Source organism: Aegilops tauschii, chromosome 2 (assembly GCF_002575655.3).
Source record: "Aegilops tauschii subsp. strangulata cultivar AL8/78 chromosome 2, Aet v6.0, whole genome shotgun sequence".
NCBI classification, from domain to species: Eukaryota; Viridiplantae; Streptophyta; class Magnoliopsida; order Poales; family Poaceae; genus Aegilops; species Aegilops tauschii.
In genome coordinates, this window is record NC_053036.3 from 444,205,274 (window position 1) to 444,232,964 (window position 27,691).

The window sequence follows — 27,691 nt, forward strand, 5'->3', positions numbered from 1 at the left end:
CCAGAATCCGATATGCTCCGTCGTGCATCACTTTGTCAACGATGACGGTTCCGTCCCATGGTGGCGAAAGTTTGTGCAATCCCTTCCTGTCTTGTATCAGATGGAGAACATGGTCGCCGACGTTGAACACCCAGCTATGTACTTCGTGCGTTTGATAGCGGCGAAGCTATTGCTAGTAGATAGCCAACCTGGCTACTGCGACGTCGTCTTCATCCAGTGCATCCAAGTTGTCCTGATGCTCCAGCTCAGCATCATACTCCACGTAGCGAGATACGCAAGAAGAATCATGCTCGACGTTGTTGGGGAGGATGACTTCAGCTCCATATCCATGAAGAAAGGAGTGTAGCCGATAGATAGGTTAGTCGTAGTTCTCAGACTCCATATGTGCAGATAGTTTTTTTGCCTGTATTCATAGTTGAGCCACAAATGCAAATAAAAAACGATGCAGATCATACTGAAAGAGCGAGCAATGGAAAGAGCATCTACAAGCGGGCTCCTTCAACGCCGCCCCTTCGACCGTGGATGCCTACGTCGAGGAAAACTACCGCCGCTCCCGTGACCGCAAGGGGCAAGGGCCCGACATGGAATTGTTAAGTCTAATGCCCCTCCATTTGTTTCTAGTATCTACCTAGTTTAATTATCTAGTGTCCGGTGATGAATTTCTTTTGGTTCGGTTGTACATGTCCGGTGATGAGCTTTTGTTGCTATGTCCGCGAATTTTATCTATGTCTGCTTCTTTCTATGGCTGCTAAGTTGATGATCTATGTAATTTATCACGCCTGCATGGATTTGGGGGCCGAGTATGATGAGGATGGTTGCGAACACTAAAGTATGAGGGGGAGCGACTGGGATTGTCCATGGACGCATATGGGGTCAAATTTGTGAAGTCCGGATGTAGATGCTTTAAGCCAATCGGTCAAAGTGCAACTTCCACTGTTTCGTCTGGCCAATTTTTTTTAAAAAAGGCAACTTTCACTTCTGTTATACTTGTCTAAAGTTCGGATATCAATCTAGGATTTCTTTTTAAAAAAAGTGGACTGAGAATTAACACAAAAAAAACATCAAACTGAGCGCATGAGCTTGCTGCGTTGTCGAAAGCAAAAAAAATGCTGAAACAGAAGAACAAAAGGCTACGGCACCTTCACGGAGCCCAGCCTAGCGTGCTCACCGTCCGGCGGCCGGCACGGCCCAAGCAATCACCACTCACTCAGACTCGGGGAGTCGCCACTGGGGTACTAGTCAGCCGTCCGTCGCTTCCAAATCTCGCCAATCCTCCCACCACCCCGTGTCGAGCCTGTCCTCTTCTCCACTTCTCTCCCCATCCATCCACCCCCACCCCCACCCAGCGGCGCAGTCCAACTCCTCTCCACCCCAACCCAAAGCCGCCCCACCAAAACGCGCACACGCGACACACCAGCAGTACCGCCCATCCACTCCGCCCCCGCCCGCCCGCAGTCTCCCCACCTGGTCAAACCACCCCCCACCACCACCACGGCCTCCACCACCAATCCGCCATGCCGCCCTCGCTCCGCCTCCTCCTGCTGCTAGCCCTGGCCCTAGCCCTCACCCTCCCGCCCGCCGCGCCGCAGCCGGCGCCGGGGTCGGCGGCGGAGCCGCAGGAGGACGACGCGCGGTGCCTCAAGGGCGTCAAGGCCGACCTCAGGGACCCCGAGGGCCGCCTCACCTCCTGGACCAGCAACACCTCGGCGGGCGCCGTCTGCGACTTCTCCGGCATCTCCTGCTGGAACCCGCAGGAGTCGCGCATCCTCGCCGTCTCCCTCTCCGGCTTCGGCCTCCAGGGCAAAATCCCCCCCGCGCTCCAGTACTGCCGCTCCGCCAACACGCTCGACCTCTCCTCCAACGCGCTCGAGGGCCAGATACCCCCCGCGCTCTGCGACTGGATCCCCTTCGTCGTCAACCTCGACCTCTCCGGCAACCGCCTCACCGGCCCGCTCCCCTCCGAGCTCGCCAACTGCCGCTTCCTCAATTCGCTCAAGCTCAGCGACAACGCCTTCTCCGGCCAGATCCCCGCCTCCCTCGCGCGCCTCGACCGCCTCAAGGCGCTCGACCTCTCCGGGAACCGCCTCGAGGGCCAGATCCCGTCCCAGCTCGGCTCTGCCTTCTCCAAGGACTCCTTCTCCGGGAACTCGGGCCTCTGCGGCCACCCCGTGTCCTCGCGCTGCGGCAGCGGCCTTGGGGGCACCGGCCTCGGCATCGTTATTGCTGCCGGGGTCTTCGGCGCCGCCGCTTCGCTGCTCCTCGCCTTCTTCTTCTGGCGATGCACCGGGAAGGGCAAGGCTGGCCGCCGCCGCCAGGGCCGCGGAGGAAGCGAGTCGGAGGTCACTGCCGCCGAGGACGGGAGCTGGTGGGCGGAGCGCCTGCGGGCTGCACACAACCGGCTGGCCCCGGTGTCCTTGTTCCAGAAACCGATCGTCAAGGTCAAGCTTGCCGACCTGCTGGCAGCCACACAGGACTTCAGCACAAGCCACATCGTGGTGGCGGGGAGCTCGCGGGCAGGGACCGCATACCGGGCCGTGCTGCGCGACGGGTCCGCGCTGACGGTGAAGCGCCTGCACTCATGCCCTCTCTCAGAGAAGGCGTTCAGGTCGGAGATGGGGCGGATTGGGCAGCTGCGGCACCCCAACATCGTGCCGCTGCTGGGGTTCTGTGTTGTTGAGGAGGAGCGGCTGCTGGTGTACAAGCATATGGAGAGTGGGGCTCTTTCCAAGGTGATGAAGGAGCCAGGGGAGACATTGCTGGACTGGGCGACGCGGCTCAGGATTGCTGTTGGGGCGGCGCGCGGTCTTGCGTGGCTGCACCATGGTTTCCAGATGCCACAGATTCACCAGAACTTGAGCTCGAGTGCGGTGCTTCTCGACGAGGACTATGAAGCTCGGATCACAGATGTTGGGCTCACAAGGCTGGTCCGGATGGCGCCAGGTGAAGGTGGAGACACAAGCCCCTTCCTCAATGGTGACTTCGGGGAGTTTGGGTATGTTGCCCCAGAGTATGCTAGCAATCCAGTTGGTACCATGAAGGGCGATACATATGCGTTTGGGGTCATACTATTGGAGCTCGTGAGCGGGCAGGAGGCTGCCTCTGTATCAAGTGATGTGGGTGAAGGATTCAAGGGGACACTGGTGGATTGGGTATTTCAGCTCAAGAGCACCGGACGAATCGCCGATGCCGTGGATAAGTCATTGAAGGGCTCTGATGCAGAGATCAGCGAGTTCTTGAAGGTGGCTTTTCAGTGTATCGTGGCGCGGCCAAAGGAGAGGATCTCAATGTACAGGGTTTACCACTCTCTGAAGAGCATTGGAACGGGCCGTGATGTCTCGGAGCAGTTTGACGAATTTCCGCTGGCCTATAACAAGGACGACTCGGACACCTGATGGCGGCGAACGCCTCGGATGGATTGTGAACCGCTTGGTCAGGCTTAATATGCTACTACTTGCGTAGCTCTGGCTGTTGAATTGATCGAGAGCACGCCGAGACATCCATGGCAAAACCATTATTACTGCCGGATAATCAGTTCGATCATGGCACCGTCTCATGGTGAGATAATCATGTAAGCTGTAAGATTAGTCTGCATTGTCTCTTTAAGTTATTGCTAGTGCTTGTAGTATCTCGGTGGAACTGTAATTCTTGTTGTGTCTAAATTCTGATATCACCTTCTTGGAACAACTGGCCTGCTCTCCAGTCCCCTATACAAATGAGACTGGCATTCAAAAAATTGATCGTCTATCAATTTATCTTAATTTTACAGGAATATTTAACTTTGTTTGCATGGCCGTTTTGTATCACCCTGTTATCTCCTGCTCATATATGCTAATTATGTAGCATGCTAATCCCATTTACTCCCTCCGATCCATAATAAGTGTCGCGGTTTTGTGAATTTGCTCGATGATATTACCCTATCTCATTTATCTCTTATTTTGGTCATCTGTCTCTTATTTCGGATCAGAGGGAGTACCATTTTCTCTGTTGTGAATTTGCTGGATGATATGATATCCCCTATCTCATTCTCATATATTTCGTGTGTTCTGCGTTAGACACTTTGCTGTTGTTGGCAATACTCCAATTTGGGTGCTAAAATCCTTCAACATACATTTCCAAGCCATGTGTCTTTGTCCTATACCTTTCAACCTTGGACCATTTACTTGTAGCCTCTGCTCTGTATTCTGAAGACTAATTTTGAAGCATTGTGCAAACGACATAGTCAACCTGACTTTTAAATTTTATTAGTAGCTTTTCATTTCCCCCTAAACCCGCGATACCTCTGTTCTTATCTGGCTGGCCCTGCTGTTATATTGTATGCTTTGTTTGATTTGAAAGTCAGCTCTTTGTGATTGATAACAATAAGCAGTTCCACCGCACATGCCCAGTCTGCATGCATAATTGTCACCATCACGGGCTCTCACGATCAGATCAGAGTCCTAAATTTGACCTTTCCTGGCGATAGCGAGCGTTATTCGGCCGGTCTCTTGACTAGCAGAAGAGTACGTACTTTAGGGCGTGTTTGGTTCGCTGCGTTGCAGCTGGCTCGCATCCACCGTGCAATATTTGAGTTGTTTGGTACTACTCTGCATGGGCTCTTCAGCCTGGCCCGGTGGATGAAAAAAAGGCCCTCTCAGCCAGGCTAAGGGAAACGTAGGAATCGAGCGTAGCACGCATGCAGGCTCGTTCGTTCGCTTTTTTCTTATCCCTTCCATCTCGTCAACGCATAGAGCAAGCACCACAGGCAGGGCATCTCCTCCCCGTAGCCCAGCGCCGCTATCCTCGAGCAGGCACCGCCGCCGCCGTCCTCAACAAGCACCACCGCTGCCGTCGCCCTCGTCAAGCGCCACCGCCGCCCGTAGCATGTCGCCGCCTGGATCCCTCGGCAAGCGCCACCACCATCCCCGAATCCCTCGTCTAGCGAGGCCGCTGTCCCCAGATCCCTCGTCTAGCGCCGCTGCCGTCCCTGGATACCTTGTCAAGTGCCGCCATCGCCCTCCAGTGGTCGCATCCAGGCATGTCGCCGCCGCCCATAGCCTGTCGCCGCCTGGATCCCTCGGGCCAAGCGCAGCCGCCGTCCCCGGATACCTCGTCTAGCATCGGCGCCGTCCCAGGATCTCTCGTCAAGCGCCACCGTCGTCCTCGTCCAAGAGCCGCCACCGCCCCCGGATCCCGTTTCCCCCTTACTCTCTGCGTGATCCCTGTTAAGTGACATTCAGCTCCTCATACAGGCATATCATACAGGTTCACCAAACACCCATCTCAACTCACCCTTGCACCATCTCAACCAGGCCACACTCAACCAGGATCCCTCATGCGATGCAGCGTGAAGCTACCCAGAGAACCAAACACGCCCTTAATGCTTGGATTGGATGGCTAAAAACTTTGAAACTGAGAAAAACGAGTTGTGGTGGGACGGCGTCGCGGTATTTCAGCCATTTATTTTAGGGTTCCTTGAGAATCACTGTGGGGAGGTGGAGATGCACAGAGCAGACAGACAGATGTACCATGGCGGCCCTGTTTGAATCGTCTGCTTAGCTGTCGCCTGCAGTTATTGTATTATTGTTTGCATGTTGCGCATAGAAAAGACAAAATACGCAGCTAAACTAAACTAACCCCTCTGCCCAAAGTTTGTCGTGGGAATTACACTACTGTATTGTGTAAAGATGTATGTTGCCTGTGTCTCGGCTAGAATTTTACTGCTTGGTAGTAAGTTGCCAGTTGCCATACCTCATCTTTATTCCTCCGGCAAATCCGGCCTGATCATCCTCAGCCGCTGAACCAAGTTCTACTCCTCTCTCAACTGAACACCAAGCACAGCTGCGAGTTTTCTGCTCGTAACTTGTAGTGATACTATTGATTCTGTAGTGTGACCTGGAAGGCTGGAGGTGCTCGGCAGCTGGCATCCGCAGATCCGTTGCAATGATGGCATGCCTTATCTGTAGGATACACCAGCGCTGGGCCTCCCCCTACACATATGATCGGGGGACCTGCGCGATTCATCAACAGAAGGGTAGCGAAGAACGATGGTCTGATCGGATGCTGTGTTTGACCGGCTCCTTAATATGTCGCCATGAATGCTGGAACGCCATGGCTGGACGAAGGAGCCGTGCAGTGCAGAATTTCATGTACGGAGACATTGGAAGTTACGCAATACTACCAACAAGACTGCATTGAGAGCTCTGCTATCGCATACGACACGAACTGTCCGCGGATGCTCGGCAGATTTTCCTTTTTGACACACTTATAATTTACTCCCTCCCTTTACTATTGCAATTACAAGATGGTTTCAATATTTTAATATGGAGCACGTACAGACTGAGATGAGTGAACAAGCACACTAGCTGTCTATATACACTGATAACTTGATGCTAAATCAGCAGACAGTTAATAAGTATCGGAGGGAGTAGAACATCTATAATAATAGCGAACACAGGGAGGGAGTAGAAAACAAAAGAGGGAATGTGAATGAAACATGCCCGGAGGGCCGCTGGTCGACACAAATCCACGGATGAAGATCACAGTACTGATTAAACCTGTCCCTCCGATTGCAGCCCGCAGGCAGGACAGCAGGAGACCTGGATGTGATGTGCGAGATACTATTCGTTTGCCAAGTGACGCTTTGCTAATTGGGAGGAGGATGGAGTGCAGATTCAGACACGAGCGCTGGGATCTGAGGCAACCACATCGGCCATGTCCCCGTCGTTGACTGACTTGCGGTTTTCTTGGTAGTAAGACTAGTTCTTTTTTCCCCCTAGGATGATTGTTTTTCTTGGCAGCTAAACTGCAAACAAGTCTCCGTCCAAAAGGAGCGGAGGATCCTGCCAGCCACTTCTTCTGCCGTGCAGTTCCCGCAACTGTAGAAACGTCAATAAAACTCAAGCAAAAGACACGGGACGTTTTTTTACTATGCTGGTATATAAAAATCAGACGACCACGCGAACGTTCCAAACGATACTTTTAACCCAAAAAACAACAAAGCTTCCAGGTTCTCGGCTTATGCAGAGGAAAAGCTAGTCCAGGCCTGCGCAGAAAAAATTATCTCGAGATTGGCCACTTTGCTGCCAGTCTTAACCGATACTCCTACAGACGTACCCAGAAAGGCATACTCCTTCCATCTGGTCAAAATACCGGGGCGCACAAGTAACTGAATTTCTTCGGAACAGACCAACGCATCTCACGTATACAGTCAAGAGTTATTTAGCAGCACGGAACACAGCACATCTACACAGAAACCTATTTTTCTAGCTAACACACTCATGCCAAATTGCCAGCAAGTTACAAACAAAGGGGCACCGAGCCACTTCAGCGAGCACCTTGGTTCCTCCACACACACACACAGCAATGCTTCTTTCGAGTACTGGGAGGGGTTTGGCGACGAAGGAACCATTTTAAATCCCAGACCAACCTCAGGCCTTGATACGTCGGTGAGGATCAGATGACGTAGCGGTAGGTCACGTATTCTCCGGCGACTTCGCTCTGCCGGGTGATCTTCACCACCTGCCCACGCTTCATGCCGTGGTATCTTGCTACCGGATCCGTGAGCTGAATCCTCGGGAGCTGCATCGTAAGATAGTAACTCCAAATCATCAGAAACTAGACTGCCACTGTAGTAAAAGATTGGGGGGAAGTATCTGTGTTCTGTTTGTTAGAGGTACTGCGCTAGGGGTCAAGCTTCTTAACGAAACCGAGGCACCGAAACTTGATGAATGTGAAATATGACCAATGCAAATTATGGGACTCTAACCGATTCCAAAACAACAAACTCATCAGACGATCATCACCAATGTACCAGGCCAGTACACTGATATACTTAATTTTATCCTAGAAAGCATTTAAAACAGTACAAATTACAAAATATGTTGCTAAACCTTGTCAGTTGATCACCCACAGATCCACCAGACATACGCAGACATATTGCACATATACATAGGACCCATTCACTACTCCCTCCGTGTCAAAATATAAGACGTTTTTTGACATTGTCATAGTACTTGTTAACTTCTACCGAAAAAGCCTTTCGCCCCGCTTTATATATAAAGCAACGATCGACGACATACAGACTGCAAACCACCCGACACCACACATACACACACCCAAGGTAGATACAAGGGGGCTGACGAACAGCAACACTACTCCAAATGCCCCAAAGCAGACAACTAGTTGACAGATAGAGGCATAGAGCATAGCTAAGGATCTAAGGAGCTCTCCACCGTGAACGAGTCACCGCGAGGAGACGAAGCCAAAACTCGACGAACCAGGGACACCAAAGCGGTGCTTCCATGAAAGAAACAACACTGTAGAGCCGCCACCGCCCGATCCACTGAATCGAGGTTTTCACCCGGAGTAACACGAAGGACGCAGGGCCACCCCGATGGAGCCTTCAAGAAGGGAATGACGCATAGCCGCCGCCGCCGTCATCAGTCTGGCCAGAGCCAGACGAGGTTTTCACCCCGGCCACCACCCTCCAACTCCACCTGGCGTACGGCCCTACACGAGAGCACCGACCGCACCACCACCGTAGATCGTCGAGAGCCCGCCCCATGCCGCCCACGCGGCCATGACAGTGAGCCCGTCTGCGCCCGAGTCACGAGCTCCGCCCACCCGCCACCAAGGCCGCCCCCTTGCATTCAGACACTCCGGAGACCATCAAAGGAACAGGCTTTGAGTCGACCAGCAGATCCCTAGCACAACCGGCACCGCCGGTGACCGTCCCGCCCTGAACAACGGTCTCCAGCCAGGAGGCACTAGGCCTTGAAAAGGGGAGGTGGGACGGAGCTCGTCCGGACCAGCGCACCCCTGCGCCCCCTGCGCCGGTGACAGGTAGTCGGGCTACCCATCCCTCCAGCAGCCTCCCCTGCGTCACCCTTGACGCCCTAGCACGGCCACCGGCCAGAACCACGCGAGGAAGATGCAGCCACCCGTCCGCCGGATCGATCGCACCCGCCTCCGAAGAAGGCCTCCAGAGGGGCCAGCACATTGGCCCGCACCACCGTCATGATGCCAGAACGCCCCGCCGCCAGGAACCGTCGCCTGAGACACCCCCTGCTGCCCCCTCCCCCCCACCGCCAGCCGCAGGTCATGGCAGGAGTGCCGCCCGCAGCCCACGCCGCCCACGGCCCTCTCCACCCGATGCAGGCGCGGGCCGCATCGCCGCCACCTGCAGAGATGGCCAGCTTGACCAGAGGGGAGAACCACCACCTTGACGCCCGTCACACCGCCGCCAGGAGGTCGTCGCCGACCACTCCTCAGTACCGCCGCGCCGCCGCACCCTCCAACCAGTCCAACGCCCAGCCCTGGCGGATCTGGCTCGCGCCTAACCACCCGCGCGAAGGGACAAAGGAAGCCCTGCCGCCGCCTATGCTGACCGGGCTTCGCTCGACCGCACCCTCCGGCGGCGGCGAGGGAGGAGGAAGGGGTTTATTTGGTTGGCTAGCCAACACTTATTAACTTCTCAAAAGCATCACTTCCCAAGCAAACTATCGAATACCATCCTTTAAATTTTAAGAGTTCCTTAGGTGCCCATTCTACTTAAAAATTTAATTATTCAAATTCAAACACACAAAAGGGTCCAAATGAAGGGAATGATAGAAAGTACAGGAATCGAGTGCTATGAAGTGCCCACAAGTGCTCAACAAGATCATCTTGGAGCTGGGTATGAACTTCTCGGTTACTTCATCCTACTACCAACTGCGTCACATTCTTACCCTTTCAGAAAAGTCGTTCACCCAGAATATCCACTGAGTAATGCAATATCCATGTGTTCCTAAATTAGGATCAACCGTAATTTTTGAACCAAGATAAACTAAAACTAAACAATCCAACATGACATAAAAGTCCTGCAAACTCGCGAGGGCGGCCATGACATAAGTGCTTGCTCCATGATATCCAATTATTATTATTAGGGAAATAGGATTATTGTATATTTGTGAGGATATGATCCCAGTAGTTAGGCAAGTAGGATTCGATCGGCCACGTCATCCACCTGCTGGTGTGTTAGTATAAAACAATGTTCAAGAGCACCAAAACAGCAGCATTGTCTGTCTAAACCGAGGAAGGGGAAGTGCTCCCATAATGATACTTGAAGGGAACAGAAATGAACCTTTGCAGAACTCATAGGGTGTTTCATACAATCAATTTGTAATGTGCACATACATTTTGATCTGATGGAATAGGTGGTCACATTTATCGATAATTTAATTCTTCATAGATTTTCTACATAAACCATCTCACGTATTATATGGCTTATTAAAAACGAAAAGATTTTTTTCATAATGGCATGCTTGCAAAAGGTTAGGATATCAGGCCAGTGAGGCAGTGACACAGAGAAAAGGAATATGCAAATTCATCTGACCTGAGTTTCGTGGGCAGTGTATTTCTGCAGCAGCTCCTTCTTCTCCTCGTCACTCAGGAGCTCGTGCTTCGGAACGAGATGGTGTTCAGTAATGTTTACAAGAAGCTCCCCTTCCTGCAGAACAGGGCAGCACATTAAACTTTAGCTATTGGTCCCTGGAGAGGGAAAGGCTCAAAAATAGCCAAGAGAGTACTAGGCAGGGAGGAAGGGATGCAGAGGAGGGCGACCTGGAAGACCTCGAGGTGGTACTTCTTGCTCTGTGCGACCTCGGTCCGGGCCGGGCCGCTCAGCGCCTTCTGCAGGACGAGTATGCCATTGGTGGCGTTCCCCAGCTTCATCTTCTCGACGCAGCTCCTGACCACGGCCAGGCCGGTCTTGGACTCGTCGAGGAAGAAGACGTTGACCTGGAAGGGCAGGAGCGACACCGTCAGTCAGAAGACACCCCACCGTGGAAATCGAAGGAGGCGGCGGCGCAAGAAGGGGAGGGGACCTTGTCGTTGGGGTCGCCCTGCTTCTCGCAATGGATGACGATCTCGTCCCGGCGGACGGGGTCTCCGTAGCGGTCGACGAACTCGTACAGGGACAGCTTGATTTCCTCGTCCTTCACCGTGTACCCGCGGTCTCTCAGCATCTGCAACACCGTGCGCCGCACGCGGAACAGCCGCTTGTTGTCCCCGTTGGACGCCATCCCTCCTCCGCCTCCGATGCCCCCGCGCGAGGGTTTTGGCCTGTATCGGCGGGGAGAAGCGGCGCCGGCGCGGGTGGCGGGAGGGCGGCGTGGCGGCGGGTTAGGGTTTTCGGCTATGGCCGTCGCTTGGGCGGTTGGGCCTTTAGGTGAAAGCCTTGTGGTTCGGCTCAATCGGGGCTTTCCGAACAGGTGAAACACATGTGGCTCCCAAAAACAAAATGGACATGTTTTTATTTACTTTTGTGTGTGTGTGAAAAAATGGACATGTTTTTCTCTGTCTTTACCCCAGAAGAAAACATCTTTTATTGTACTTGCATCAAAATGATTTAGAATTGAGTGCCATTTACAGAAAATGACTCCATGCTCCACACTCTTGTTTTGTTTTCACTTTTCTTAAGTCGTTTGTGCTTGGGGAGGAAGTTGATCGGATCGAAACGGGAGTAGCATGTGGGGCAGACGTGAGGGGTACTAGAGACTAAGGGGGTGTTTGGTTCAGAAGTCCTAGGACTTTTTCTAGTCCCAGGGACTAATAAAAAAGACTCTCTAGTAGAGTCTTTTTCTAGTCCCTGTAGAAAAAGTCCCTCCCGTAGGGACTTTTCTAGTCTCTGGGACTAAAAAGTCCCTGAACCAAACACCCTCTAATGTGCGTTACCCCAAGTTGTCCTTCGCTTGAGGGATTGTCTTTTCTTTCTAACTATATATTGCAACGGTTGTTTCGTTTCGGTTTAATCTGTGTTGGCTTGGCTTTTAATTATCTTCCAACACATGGATTGGTGCACGAACTCCCATTCGCTTAGCTTGGCTCACTTCTCTACTCACTCGCTTAACATTTTTTTCGCTCACTCCACTGCTATCTTACGAAAAGTCAGCTCTCTTTTTATTTCAAAATAGTTCGTTGAATTAAAAGATGTTCGTGGATTTAAAAAATCCTATATTTAAAAAAAGTATAAATAAAATACATAAGTTTAAAAGATTTCCAGAAATTTTAAAAATAATTATGGATTTTAAAAATATTCGCTAACTTGAATTAATATTTCGAAATTTAAAATGTTAACAAAATTTAAAAATGTTCATGAATATAAAATATGTTGTGAGTTAATTTTTTTCACTATTTGTTTAAAATCTTCAGAATTTTTAATAAACATTCATGAATTAAAATGTGCTAAAACAAATGAGAAGTAAAACAAACATGAACCCTTAAACCAACGACACCCTTACAGACGGCCCCAGCGACCCCATAGACCCCGATGCACCAGCAGCTCCAGATCTAGGGGGCTTAGTATCTTAATAGATACTAGCTTTCATTCAAAATATTATGATGGCGTGACCACAAAAATGAGGAGGAAAAACCTGTGTTATTTTGTCTAAGTGGGACTTAAGTGTGTGTTGTTCGCGAAGAAAAAAGATATATAAAAAGATGTGCTTTGGAGAAAGGCAAAAGGAGTGAGTGCCATTTCGTCGAATTCTCTTCAAAGAAAGGTGCGCCACTGCGAAGTCATATTCTGATCCTGAGCTCAAATGCACCCTGATGAATAGTAAAATCAAAAAAAATACTAAAAAACAAAAATTATGATAAACTTTGACAAATATTTTGTATGCATACCAAATTTCAGCACCAAATGACTTTCTTGGAAGTCGTTGCCAAAAAAAAAAAAATCAGCACTCCAAAATGTTTTCAAAACTAGCAATTTTGGAGCATGGATTTTGTTTTGTTTTTTTTGACATGACTCCCACGAATGTCATTTCTTACTGAAATTTTGCAAGCATACAAAAAAATGTCAAAGTTTACCAAAAAAACTGAATTATTTGAATTTATTTACTTTTTTTTATTGTAATGTTCAGTAGGAGGCATTTGAGCTCGGGAGCAGATACACCACGTCCGCGCCACTTGTTTCTCAACAGAAAAAAAGTGACTCAAAAGTTGTTGGAGAACCCTTGTTGGCATTTGTGGCCCATTGCCTGTTGTTGGTATTGGAATACTTACGACAATGTCAGATAATTATTTTAATTTGCCTAAAAAAGATAATTATTTTAATGCCTCCACCGCGTGCCTAGTCATTGCATTGTGGCTCATAAATTGTCGAAGTACCCTTGTCCGCATTTGCAGGCATCTTGCCTGATTTTCTTAGATCTCAGTGTAGAAATTTTCTTAAAATGCTTGAGAATCTTGATGTTTTGTGTATTTAAAAGGTTTTTTTTTGTAAATTCTGGGCATAACTGTTTTATCTCTACCATTGCACTATTATAACAGAAAAAGGTTCGTTGATCAGCTGGAGTAGCAATCATTCTTCTAACCTGATTATTGGTGGTTGGTCACAAGTGACAGGCCAAATCAAACCAAACAGATATAATACGGCAGTCCTTCTGGACTCCATCTGAACAACCCTTGCGGCGAGCGAGGTTGATAATCAACTGCCTCCCGGCATGCATATGGTCAGCCGTGAGCAATGTGAAACCTAAAAAGGAAAAAGTTGAGGTTGATCATCAACCACCCATCACATCGCATAGGCAAGGCAAAAAAGCTCGAGGTTCACCAAACCGCCGCCATTCTCACCCTACTTCATGCATGCCGGGAGGGGAACCTCATGCTGCAAGCTTTGCTTTGCTCGTCAAACAAACAACCGTACCAGATTAAATGGTCATACCATTTATATATTTAGCTAAATACAGGAGCACTAAACTGAACTTTGAAACAGACCGACTATTTCGGGTAGCAAAGAGTTATTTAGCAGTGCCGAAAAAGGAACGGAACTACCGAAATCTATTTCTAGATGCTAGCTAACAGAGTCATGTCAAACTGACAAGCAGATGTAAAGACAGAGCACTAAGGCAGTTCAGAAAGTAATTTCTGTTCCTCGAGAAAACAAGTGTCTACTACTGAGGACAGGAAGCATTTTAACTGGCAGTGCTTGCAGAACATCTCGACCCTTGAGAATGTAGTGGAACTCAGACGAGGGCGTATCTGGTACACCAGGGCAACTGGTGCTACCGGTGCACCGGACCCCGGTTGCACATCCAGAAATGTTCAAAAAATTCTGGAAAAAAAATAGTGCATTGACACAACATCGTTCGATGACCGATGTTGTCACAAAATTTCATATCAAAATTCGAAACATTGCACGAGATACAAAAATGATAAATTTGACATCAATGTGAACCTAATATAAGTTGGGCTTCAGATTCGGCCAATTATCACACTGATGTCAAATTTGTCTTTTTTGTATCTAGTGCAATGTTTCGAATTTTGATATGAAATTTTCCGCCAACATTGTTGTTTCAATGCACTTTTTTTTTGAATTTTTCGATGTGCAAGCGGTGTCCGGTGTACTGGTAGCAACAATTTCCCCGGCGCACCAGATACGCTCTTGAGCTCAGACAACATAGCGATACGTCACATATTTTCCAGCAGTCTCGCTGGGCCTGGTGATTTTCACGACCTGTCCACGCCTCATGCCATAGTACCTTGCTATTGGATCCGTGATTTGAATCCGAGGGAGCTGCGTCATCACAAGACAGCACAAGAGCATCAGAACCTAGAGTACCACTATAATAATAGAGGCTAATATCTGTTTCTTTATTAATGTACATAAGACATTTCTCCTTATACTATTGATTGGAAGAGCACCTGCCGTTTTACGGCAAAAAGGAAGACATATGGGCCAAACTCTTCTAAAGAATGAGATTATGAAAATTGATGAATGCAAAACGTTACCAATGCAAATCGTTCAACCACTACCAAGTAAAAAGGGTAAGCAACACTTAAACCAATGCAGCTTCCTACTAACTTCAGAGCATTATGCATCTTAATCTTAACAAACAACGCACGGAAACAAACAAGTACACCAAAACTGATATGAGAGTAACAAATTCTGGTACACTTATCTCTAACATTACCTAACAGAGCAAGTATCACTGTAGAAAATATGCACCACACCAGTGTCAGTAGAACACCCATAGACTCACTAACCTATGCGAAACATAATGCTCATACATCTAAGAATCCTTAAGTACACATTAACTCTGAAAGGAACACATCCGAAGCAGACTATATAGCATCATTCTTCAAGTTCTAGAAGAGCTTCTGGCATGTACATCCTACTAGCTTATCCTGCTACCACCTGTGTCTAACATTCCCAGCCTCTCATGACATCACCAGATTACTTTCATCAAAGTAGCACCTCAGCTACGGTCTTACACATGATCAGTTTCTTGCTCATCCCGATTCTACACTTGATAATACAGAATTCACATGTTTCTAAATTATGAACAACCATAATTGTTTAATCAAGATGACTTAAAGAGTAACAAACATACATGACTTAACAGTTGTCATACTGAACGCAAATTAACACGACACTGGCCAGGATATTCATCCACATACGTATATGGATCTTATTATCAGAAATGGCTTATATCTACTATTTGTAGTGGACATAGGGATATGTCCTAGTAGTTCTGCAAGTAGGACTATATAAGATTGTATCCTTACTATTGCATTATTAGGGGATATGATCCTGGTACTTGGTGTCTAACAAAAACCTCGGCCTCTATGTGGCATACTAGCATGCAAAGCCGCTGTTTTCAGGACAAAAACCCATCTATGTAAACCAGGTTATGGGATAAAATAAAATGCTCCAGTTGGGATTAAGTATGAGGGACATTAGTTTGGTGAAATATAGCTTGAGGAAGTAGAGGGAACCTTTTCTTTCAAATCAATAATGTGTTTCATCCCAACACAACCGTCTGGAATATCTACATGAAGGTATGCTGGAATACAGGGTCGTGGTTTTTAGCTATAATTGTTTGTTCACAGATGATTATTAACGGCTTACATGGCTCAAACAGAAATACATTTCACATAATGACATGATTGCATCAATTGGAATATCAGGTCAGTTACAGTGAGCAAAGGGTTGGCAAATTTGTAAGACCTGAGTTTCTTTCACAGTGTATTTCTCCAACAGCGTCTTCTTCTGCTCCTTTGTGAGGAGCACGTGCTCGGGAACTAGATCGTGATTCTTAATGTTTATAAGAAGCTCCCCTTCCTGCAGGACAACACTACATTAAACGCCAGCCACTGGTTCCCATGGCGAGAGGCACTGGATATTAGTCAGACGAGTAAAGAGGCATGGATGTAGAGCGCGACCTGGAAGACCTCGAGCATCAATTTCTCCTTCTCCTGCGATAACCCGAGCACCGCGTTGCGGGCAAAGGCGGTCAGCGCCTGCTGCACCACGAGTATGCCATTGTTGACGTTCTCCTGCTTCATCTTCTCGGCGTAGCTCTTGACCGTCTTCATGCCGGGCTTGGGCTCGTTCGGGAAGAAGACGTAGATCTAGAGCGGCATTGCCAACGCCGTCCATCAGTCCATGCCCTAGTACGGAAATCGCGGGGAGGAGGTGGGGGGGAGGGGACGCACCTGTTCGTCGGGCTTGTCCTTCTTGGCGCGGTTGATGACGAGGTCATCGCGGCGCACGGGGTCGCCGTAGCGCCCGACGAACTCGCCCATGGTCATGTCGACGTCGGCGTCCACTACCAGGTACCCGCGGTCCCGCAGCATCTGCATCACCGTGCGCCGGACGCGGAACAGCCGGCTCGCCTCCCCCTCTGCCGCCGCCATCCCTTCGCCGATCACCCACGCGAATTTTTCGCCCGCCTTCGGAGGAGGAAGGGCCGGCGGCACCGGAGGTAGGGGTTTGGGGGGAGAAAGGAGGGTTCCAGGAGACACCGGCACCGAGTGGCGAGGAGCGAGGAAGAGTGGGTCGGAGCCGGACCCGAGACCGAGTTATGGGGGTTTAATTGGGCCGGAGAATGATCTGGGCTGGGCTGGCCCTACGAACATATATGAGGAATACACACAGAGGACGCCTTTTGTCATTAATTTCTCGGGAGCTCCTATGGCATTTTTATAGAAACCGTGGCATTTCGTGGAGGAACCACGAACTTTTTTTGATAAACCATGGCATTTACAATGTACTATATACCATGACATTTTTATTTTTAAGAGCATGGCATTTTCTTTATTAAGAGCATGTCATTTCTATTTTAAAGAACATGACATTTTTGTTATTAAGAGCATGTCATTTTTGTATGAAGAGTATGGAATTTTGTTTGTATAAGCATGACACTTTTATTTTAAAAGAGCATGGCACTTTTATTTGAAAGAGCATGTCATTTCTATTATAAAGAGCATGGCACTTTTTTTATAGAGTGTGGCATTTTTTATTTTGCATTTTAGAGCATTGTAATTTTGTTAGTGAGAACATGCCCTTTTTTATTATTAAGAGCATGCCTTTTTTCTTTTATTAAGAGCATGACATTTTTTAATCTATAGCGTGGTAAATTTATTTTTACCATGTTTTATAGCATGGCAAGTTTTAGAAAATCACATGATGTTCACATGGCAATTCATAAATGTTCAAAGAGCATGGCATTTTTATTACTAAGAGCATGATAGGATTTTCTTTTACTAACAGCATGTCACTTTTTGAAGAGCATGACAATTTTATTACTAGGAGCATGCCACTTTTTTATCTGGAATATGATTAATTTTATTTTAATATATGGATCATGGCATTTTTTTGAGTTGTTTGTTATGACAAAGAACATGGCAATCTTAATTTTGGAGAATGCCATTTTTTATTTTTATTTCATGGCATTTTATTATCTCAGCCCCAAAATTTTCCTTTTTTACCTTTTATTATTTCTCAATTTTGAATCATTCTTTTATCGCAAAACTTAAAACTTATTGACATGGCAACTAATTTGTTGTTTTTGCAACTTAAATTATAGAACCATGACAATTAAAATACATTTTTGTCTTTGTTTTTTAGTGGACCATGGCATTTTCATATACACATTTTTTTTCTTAATACGCAAATATTCCTTGATCAATATGTGATCTATTTGAACATGATGGCATTTTTTATTATGTACATCATGGTATTTTTTGCGTCTGTTTAACTATTTAAAATGGGGTCCATACACCCATTTTAAAAAATCTCACGGAAAAATGGGCTTTTTTTGGCCCAACTGATTGGCCCAGACACACTTTTTTGGCGAGTCGGGGGAGGTGTAGGCCTTTTGCGCTGGGGAGGATATCGCAACGAAAACGTTCGCTCATTCCTTCCCGCGTGATTGGTCGAAACGTTCAAGGTTGTCCCCTCCCAGGTGAACATTCCCTAGTTATTCAGGTCCTAAGACAAAATGGACAAAAAAATTGTGCCTTTGCCCCAGAAGAATACATCTTTTTACCAGGAAAAGAAAGAAGAAGAAGACACATCTCATTGTCTTTTCATCCAAATGATTTAGAATTGAGTGTCACTTACAAAAAATGACTCCATGCTTCTCTTTTGTTTCTCTAAATCGTTTGTGCTTGGGGAGGAAGTCGGTCCAATCGAACTGGGAGTAGCATAATGGGTAGACATGAGGGGTACTAGAGACTAACGCGCGTTTCACCGCGTCGCTCTTCACTCGTGTGATTGTCTTCTTTCTCTAGCAAGTTGTTGCGAACAATTTGTTTATGTGTGTTGGCTTGGGTCAATTATTTTTTTCATGGTGTTTTTGTTAGAGTACGTAATGGGCCTAATGGCCTGGGCTGACGGTATAGCCCGTTAGTCTTAGGGTTAATTAGAGATAAGGGTCTCTTGCTTAGGGGTCAAGTAAGTCTTGCTTGGGAGTCAAGTAAACCACTCTATATAAAGAGAGGAGATGTATCAATCTAATCAAGCAAGAATTAAGAAGGAAATCCCTTCCCTCTTGCCCGGCCGTGGGCAAAAAGGCCCCCGGTCGGCCCTCTCACACCCTCCTTCTAGCACCGCCATAACAATTTGGTATCAGCTAGCTTCGGTTCGATCATGTCTTCACCGCCGCCCAACCCGTCTCTTCCGCTGCCGGGATCCTCCATCACGCCCGCCCCCGCCGTCCTCACTCCGGAGGAGGTGTCCGGGGTGTTGCGGGACCTAACCCAGGCGGTCCAGGAGATCCGCCTGTTCTTGGCCGGGTCCTACGGGCCGCACCCGGCTGCGCCGCCGTGGCTGTCGTGGTAGCCGTTGCACCAAGTGGCCTCCGCCGCGCTCGCCGGGCCGCTGCAGCTGCCATCCACCGCCCGCCCTGGCTGCAGTGGCAGCCGTCGCTCCTGGCGGCCTCCGCCGCAGCAGCCGCTGCCGCTGCCCCATGGCGTCCCCGCCGCGCTCGCCGGGCCGCTGCAGCTGCCATCCACCGCCACTGAAGGAAATATGCCCTAGAGGCAATAATGAAGTTGTTATTTATATTTCCTTATATCATGATAAATATTTATTATTCATGCTAGAATTGTATTAACCGGAAACTTAGTACATGTGTGAATACATAGACAAAACAGAGTGTCCCTAGTATGCCTCTACTTGACTAGCTCGTTCATCAAAGATGGTTACGTTTCCTAGCCATGGACATGTCTTGTCATTTGATGAATGGGATCACATCACTAGAGAATGATGTGATGGACAAGACCCATCCGTTATCTTAGCATAATGATGGTTAAGTTTTATTGCTATTGCTTTCTTCATGACTTATACATATTGCTTTGACTATAAGATTATGCAAATTCCCGAATACCGGAGGAACACCTTATGTGCTATCAAACGTCACAACGTAACTGGGTGATTATAAAGATGCTTTACAGGTGTCTCCGAAGGTGTTTGTTGGGTTGGCATAGATCAAGATTAGGATTTGTCACTCCATGTATCGGAGAGGTATCTCTGGGCCCTCTTGGTAATGCACATCATAATAAGCTTTGCAAGCAATGTGACTAATGAGTTAGTTACGGGACGATGTATTACAGAACGAGTAAAGAGACTTGCCGGTAACGAGATTGAACTAGGTATGAAGATACCGACGATCGAATCTCGGGCAAGTAACATACCGATGACAAAGGGAATAACGTATGTTGTCATAACGGTTCGACCGATAAAGATCTTCGTAGAATATGTAGGAGCCAATATGGGCACCCAGGTTCCGCTATTGGTTATTTACCAGAGAGGTGTCTCGGTCATGTCTACATAGTTCTCGAACCCGTAGGGTCCGCACGCTTAACGTTCGTTGACGATATAGTACTGTATGAGTTATGTATGTTGGTGACCAAATGTTGTTCGGAGTCTCGAATGAGATCACGGACACGACGAGGAGCTCCGGAGGTAAAGATTGATATATAGGATGATATGGTTTGGCCAAGGGGTGAAAGCCCACGAGGCTTTAGGTCGGTGCAAAAGGAGTTTTGCGGAGGCCAGGGGGCCAAACGCCGAGGCCCATGGCGTCTGTGCCAGATGCCAAGGATTGTGGCGTTTGGTCCTGGAGTCCGAGTGGGACTCTTGCCTTTTGGGCAAAACCGACTTTGAGGAGGCTTTTGCTCCAAGTTTCGATCCTAGGGCTCAACATATAAATAGAGGGGCAGGGCTAGCACCCAAGACACATCAAGAAACACCAAGCCGTGTGCCGGCAACCCCGTCCCCTCTAGTTTATCCTCCGTCATAGTTTTCGTAGTGCTTATGTGAAGCCCTGCGGAGATTGTTCTTCACCAACACCGTCACCACGCTGTCGTGCTGCCGGAACTCATCTACTACTTCGCCCCTCTTGCTGGATCAAGAAAGCGAGGACGCCATCGAGCTGAACGTGTGCTGAACTCGGAGGTGCCGTACGTTCGGTACTTGATCGGGACGGATCATGAAGGTGTACGAGTACATCAACCGCGTTGATAAACGCTTCCGCTTTTTGTCTACGAGGGTACGTAGATACACTCTCCCCTCTCGTTGATGTGCATCTCCTAGTTGATCTTGCGTGATCGTAGGAAATTTTTGAATTACTACGTTCCCCAACAGTGGCATCCAAGCCAGGTCTATGCGTAGATGTTATATGCACGAGTAGAACACAAAGAGTTGTGGGCGATAATAGTCATACTGCTTACCAGCATGTCATACTTTGATTCGGCGGTATTGTTGGATGAAGCGGCTCAGACCGACATTACGCGTACGCTTACGCGAGACTGGTTCTACCGCCGTGCTTCGCACGCAGGTGGCTAGTGGGTGTCAGTTTCTCCGACTTTAGTTGAATCGAGTGTGACTACGCCCGGTCCTTGTTGAAGGTTAAAACATCACACTTGACGAAAAATCGTTGTGGTTTTTGATGCGTAGGTAAGAACGGTTCTTTCTAAACCCGTAGCAGCCACGTAAAATTTGCAACAACAAGTAGAGGACGTCTAACTTGTTTTTGCAGGGCATGTTGTGATGTGATATGGTCAAGACGTGATGATATGTAAATTGTTGTATGAGATGATCATGTTTTGTAAAAGTTATCGGCAACCGGCATGAGCCTTATGGTTGTCGCTTTATTGTATGAAATGCAATCTCCATGTAATTGCTTTACTTTATCACTAAGCGGTAGCGATAATCGTGATAGCAATAGTTGGCGAGACGACAACGATGCTTCAATGGAGATCAAGGTGTCAAGCCGGTGACGATGGTGATCAGAACGGTGCTTTGGAGATGGAGATCAAAGGCACAAGATGATGATGGCAATATCATATCACTTATATTGATTGCATGTGATGTTTATCCTTTATGCATCTTATTTTGCTTAGTATGACGGTAGCATTATAAGATGATCCCTCATTAAATTTCAAGGTATAAGTGTTCTCCCTGAGTATGCACCGTTGCGACAGTTCTGTTGGGGAACGTAGCAATAATTCAAAAAAATTCCTATGTGTCACCAAGATCAATCTAGGAGATGCTAGCAACGAGAGAGAGGGAGTGCATCTTCATACCCTTGAAGATCGCTAAGCGGAAGTGTTACAAGACCGCGGTTGATGGAGTCGTACTCACGGCGATTCAAATCGCAGAAGATCCGATCTAGCGCCGAACGGACAGCGCCTCCGCGTTCAACACACGTACAGCCCGGGGACGTCTCCTCCTTCTTGATCCAGCAAGGGGAGAGGAGAAGTTGAGGGAGAACTCCAGCAGCACGCCGGCGTGGTGGCAATGGAGCTCGTGGTTCTCCGGCAGAGCTTCGCTAAGCACTACGGAGGAGCAGGAGGAGTTGGAGGAGGACAGGGCTGCGCTAGGCAAGGGGTGCGGCTGCCCTCCCACCCCCTCACTATATATAGGGGGAAGGGGAGAGGGGGCCGGCCCCTCTAGATGGATCTAGAGGAGGAGGCGGCGGCCAGGGGAAACCCTAGATGGGTTTGGGCGCCCCACCCCTAGGAAACTTGCCCCCCAAGCCGGGAGGGGCGGCTGCCCTAGGGGTGGCGCCCCCACCTCTCCTGGTTACGTGAGAGGGGTTGGGAGGGGTGCACAGCCCCTTAGTGGGCTGGTTTGACCCTTCCCCTTGGCCCATAAGGCCCCCCAACGCTTGCCGGGGCCTCCGAAACCCCTTTCGGACATGCTAGCCATAGCCTGGTACCCCCGGAACAATTCCGGACTCCAATACCCTTCGTCCAATATACCGATCTTCACCTCCGGACCATTCCGGAGCTCCTCGTCATGTCCGGGATCTCATCCGGGACTCCAAACAACCTTCGGTAACCACATACTATTTCCCATAACAACTCTAGCGTCACCGAACCTTAAGTGTGTAGACCCTACGGGTTCAGGAACCATGCAGACATGACCGAGACACCTCTCCGGCCAATAACCAATAGCGGGATCTGGATACCCATATTGGCTCCCACATGCTCCACGATGATCTCATCGGATGAACCACGATGTCGGGGATTCAATCAATCCCGTATACAATTCCCTTTGTCTATCGGTATGTTACTTGCCCGAGATTCGATCGTCGGTATCCCAATACCTCGTTCAATCTCGTTACCGGCAAGTCTCTTTACTCGTTCCGTAACACATGATCCCGTGGCTAACTCATTAGTCACATTGAGCTCATTATGATGATGCATTACCGAGTGGGCCCAGAGATACCTCTCCGTCATACGGAGTGACAAATCCCAGTCTTGCTTCGTGCCAACCCAACAAACACTTTCGGAGATACTTGTAGTGCACCTTTATAGCCACCCAGTTATGTTGTGACGTTTGATACACCCAAAGCATTCCTACGGTATCCGGGAGTTGCACAATCTTCTGGTCTAAGGAAATGATACTTGACATTAGAAAAGCTCTTAGCAAACGAACTACACGATCTTGTGCTATGCTTAGGATTGGGTCTTGTCCATCACATCATTCTCCTAATGATGTGATCCCGTTATCAATGACATCCAATGTCCATGGTCAGGAAACCATAACCATCTATTGATCAACGAGCTAGTCAACTAGAGGCTTACTAGGGACATGTTGTGGTCTATGTATTCACACATGTATTACGGTTTCGAGTTAATACAATTATAGCATGAACAATAGACAATTATCATGAACAAGGAAATACAATAATAACCATTTTATTATTGCCTCTAGGGCATATTTCCAACAATCTCCCACTTGCACTAGAGTCAATAATCTAGTTCACATCACTATGTGATTGTAATGAATCCAACACCCATGGGGTTTGTTCATATCTCGCTTGTGAGAGAGGTTATTAGTCAATGGGTCTGAACCTTTCAGATCCGTGTGTGCTCTACAAATCTCTATGTCATCTTGTAGATGCAGCTACCACGCGCTACTTGGAGCTATTCCAAATAACTGCTCTACTGTACGAATCCAGTTTACTACTCAGAGTCATCCGGATTAGTGTCATAGTTTGCATCGACGTAACCCTTTACGACGAACTCTTTTACCACCTCCATAATCGAGAAAATTCCCTAGTCCACTAGTTACTAAGGATAAGTTCGACCGCTGTCATGTGATCCATTCCTGGATCACTATTGTACCCCTTGACTAACTCATGGCAAGGCACACTTTAGGTGCGGTACACAACATAGCATACTGTAGAGCCTACGTCTAAAGCATAGGGGACGACCTTCGTCCTTTCTCTCTCTTCTGCCGTGGTCAGGTCTTGAGTCTTACTCAATACTCACACCTTGTAACACAGCCAAGAACTCCTTCTTTGCTGATCTATTTTGAACTCCTTCAAAATCTTGTCACGGAATGTATTCATTTTGAAAGTACTATTAAGCGTTTTTGATCTATCCTTATAGATCTTGATGCTCAATGTTCAAGTAGCTTAATCTAGGTTTTCCATTGAAAAACACTTTTCAAATAACCCTGTATGCTTTCCAGAAATTCTACATCATTTCTGATCAACAATATGTTAACAACATATACTCATCAAAAATTCTATAGTGCTCCCACTCACTTCTTTGGAAATACAAGTTTCTCATAAACTTTGTATAAACCCAAAATCTTTGATCATCTCATCAAAGCATACATTCCAACTCCGAGATGCTTACTCCAGTCCTTAGAAGGATTGCTGGAGCTTTGCATACTTGTTAGCATATTTCAGGATTGAAAAAACCTTCTGGTTGTATCACATACAACCTTTCCTCAAGAAAATCGTCGAGGAAACAATGTTTTGACATCCTATATGCAAGATTTCATAAATAATGCAGTAATTGCTAATATAATTCCAACAGACTCTTAGCATCACTACGAGTGAGAAAGTCTCATCGCAGTCAACTCCTTGAACTTGTCGGAAAACATCTTAACGACAAGTCGAGCTTTCTTAATGGTGACACTTACCATCATTGTCCGTCTTCCTTTTAAAATCCATCTGCACCCAACAGCCTTACGACCATCAAGTAGTTCTTCCAAAGTCTATACTTTGCTTTTATACATGGATCCTCTCTCGGATTTTATGGCCTCGAGCCATTCATCGGAATCCGGGCCCACCATCGCTTCTCCATAGCTCGTAGGTTCATTGTTGTCTAGCAACATGACTTCCAAGACAGGATTACGTACCACTCTGAAGTAGAACGTATCCTTGTCGACCTACGAGGTTTGGTAGTGACTTGATCCGAAGTTTCATGATCACTATCATAAGCTTCCACTTCAATTGGTGTAGGTGCCACAGGAACAACTTCTTGTGCCCTGCTACACACTAGTTGAAGTGACGGTTCAATAACCTCATCAAGTCTCCACCATCCTCCCACTCAATTCTTTCGAGAGAAACTTTTCCTCGAGAAAGGACCCGTTTCTAGAAACAATCACTTTCGCTTCCAGATCTGAAATAGGAGGTATATCCAACTGTTTTGGGTATTCTATGAAGATGCATTTATCCGCTTTGGGTTCGAGCTTATCAGCCTGAAACTTTTCCACATAAGCATCGCAGCCCAAACTTTTAAGAAACGACAGCTTAGGTTTCTCTAAACCATAGTTCATACGGTGTCGTCTCAACGGAATTGCGTGGTGCCCTATTTAAAGTGAATGCGGTTGTCTCTAATGCCTAGCCCATAAACGATAGTGGTAATTCGATAAGAGACATCATGGTATGCACCATATCCAATAAGGTGCAGTTATGATGTTCAGACACACCATCACACTATGGCGTTCCACGCGGTATTAGTTGTGAAACAATTTCCACAATGTCTTAATTGTGTGCCAAACTCGTAACTCAGATATCTCTATGATCATATCATAGACATTTTATCCTCTTGTCACGACGATCTTCAACTTCACTCTGAAATCACTTGAACCTTTCAATAATTCAGACTTGTGTTTCATCAAGTAAATATTCTTAGCATTTACTCAAATCATCTGTGAAGTAAGAACATAACGATATCCACTGCGTGCCTCAGCACTCATTGGACTGCACACATCAAATGTATTACTTCCAACAAGTTGCTCTCTTGTTTCATCTTACTGAAAACGAGGCCTTTCAGTCATCTTGCCCATGTGGTATGATTTGCATGTCTCAAGTGATTCAAAATCAAGCGAGTCCAAATGATCCATCTGTATGGAGTTTCTTCATGCATATCTACCAATAGACATGGTTCGCATGTCTCAATCTTTTCAAAAATGAGTGAGTCCAAAGATCCATCAACATGGAGCTGCTTCATGCGTTTTATACCAATATGACTCAAATGGCAGTGCCACAAGTATGTGGTACTATCATTACTATCTTATATCTTTTGGCATGAACATGTGTATCACTACGATCGAGATTCAATAAACCATTCATTTTAGGTGCAAGACCATTGAAGGTATTATTCAAATAAACAGAGTAACCATTATTCTCCTTAAATGAATAACCGTATTGCGATAAACATAATCCAATCATGTCTATGCTCAACGCAAACACGAAATAACAATTATTTAGGTTTAACACCAATCTCGATGGTAGAGGGAGCGTGCGATGTTTGATCACATCAACCTTGGAAACACTTCCAACACATATCGTCATCTCACCTTCATCTAGTCTCCGTTTATTCCGTAGCTTTTTATTTCGAGTTACCAACACTTAGCAACCGAACCGGTATCTAATACCCTGGTGCTACTAGGAGTACTAGTAAAGTACACATTAATATAATGTATATCCAATATACTTCTGTCGACCTTGCCTGCCTTCTCATCTACCAAGTATCTAGGGTAGTTCTGCTTCAGTGACCGTTCCCCTCATTACAGAAGCACTTAGTCTCGGGTTTGGGTTCAACCTTGGGTTTCTTCACTAGAGCAGCAACTGATTTGCCGTTTCATGAAGTATCCCTTCTTTCCCTTGCCCTTCTTGAAACTAGTGGTTTTACTAACCATCAACAATTGATGCTCCTCCTTGATTTCTACTTTCGTGGTGTCAAACATCGCGAGTTGCTCAAGGATCATCATGTCTGTCCCTGATATGTTATAGTTCATCACGAAGCTCTAATAGCTTGGTGGCAGTGACTATGGAGAACCATCACTATCTCATCTGGAAGATTAACTCCCACTCGATTCAAGCGATTGTAGTACTCAGACAATCTGAGCACATGCTCAACGATTGAGCTTTTCTTCCTTAGTTTGCAGGCTTAAGAAACTTGTCAGAGGTCTCATACCTCTTGATGTGGGCACTAGTATGAAATCCCAATTTCAGTCTTTGGAACATCTCATATGTTCTGCGACGTTTCAAAAACGTCTTTGGTGCCACAATTTTAAACTGTTAGCATTACGCACTGAACTATCACGTAGTCATCAAAACGTGTATGTCAGATGTTCACAACATCCACAGACGACGCTCGAGGTTCAGCACACCGAGCGGTGCATTAAGGACATAAGCCTTCTGCGCAGCAATGAGGATAATCCTCAGTTTACGGACCCAGTCCGCATAATTTCTACTATCAACTTTCAACTAAATTTTCTCTAGGAACATATCTTAAACAGTAGAACTAAAGCGTAAGCTACGACATAATTTGCAAAGACCTATTGACTATGTTCATGATAATTAAGTTCATCTGATTATTTAATGAACTCCCACTTAGATAGACATCCCTCTAGTCATCTAAGTGATACATGATCCGAGTCAACTAGGCCGTGTCCGATCATCACGTGAGACGGACTAGTCATCATCGGTGAACATCTTCATGTTGATCGTATCTACTATACGACTCATGTTCGACCTTTCGGTCTCTTGTGTTCCGAGGCCATGTCTGTACATGCTAGGCTCGTCAAGTCAACCGAAGTGTTTCGCATGTGTAAATCTGGCTTACACCCGTTGTATGCGAATGTTAGAATCTATCACACCCGATCATCACGTGGTGCTTCGAAACAACG

At 47.2% G+C, this 27,691-nt stretch overlaps 3 protein-coding genes across 3 annotated transcripts; 1 reads left to right on the forward strand and 2 right to left on the reverse strand.

Annotated features, from left to right (window-relative positions):
• Nucleotides 1–1,157: 1,157 nt before the first annotated feature.
• On the forward strand, nucleotides 1,158–3,769 carry LOC109782661 (probable inactive receptor kinase At1g27190). The gene has a single exon (XM_020341283.4). It carries the CDS (start codon nucleotides 1,515–1,517, stop codon nucleotides 3,390–3,392), a length of 1,878 nt encoding a protein of 625 aa, XP_020196872.1. The 5' UTR covers nucleotides 1,158–1,514; the 3' UTR covers nucleotides 3,393–3,769.
• Nucleotides 3,770–7,125: 3,356 nt separating this feature from the next.
• LOC109782662 (DNA-directed RNA polymerases II and IV subunit 5A) lies at nucleotides 7,126–11,221 on the reverse strand. Its single transcript, XM_020341284.4, has 4 exons — nucleotides 10,842–11,221; nucleotides 10,579–10,755; nucleotides 10,352–10,465; nucleotides 7,126–7,557 (listed from the first exon to the last, which is right to left on the reverse strand). Exons 1-4 carry the CDS (start codon nucleotides 11,037–11,039, stop codon nucleotides 7,432–7,434), a joined length of 615 nt encoding a protein of 204 aa, XP_020196873.1. The 5' UTR covers nucleotides 11,040–11,221; the 3' UTR covers nucleotides 7,126–7,431.
• Nucleotides 11,222–14,120: 2,899 nt separating this feature from the next.
• LOC109782663 (DNA-directed RNA polymerases II and IV subunit 5A) lies at nucleotides 14,121–16,793 on the reverse strand. The gene is made up of 4 exons (XM_020341285.4): nucleotides 16,459–16,793; nucleotides 16,186–16,374; nucleotides 15,971–16,084; nucleotides 14,121–14,536 (listed from the first exon to the last, which is right to left on the reverse strand). Exons 1-4 carry the CDS (start codon nucleotides 16,657–16,659, stop codon nucleotides 14,411–14,413), a joined length of 630 nt encoding a protein of 209 aa, XP_020196874.1. The 5' UTR covers nucleotides 16,660–16,793; the 3' UTR covers nucleotides 14,121–14,410.
• Between the last annotated feature and the right edge of the window lie 10,898 nt (nucleotides 16,794–27,691).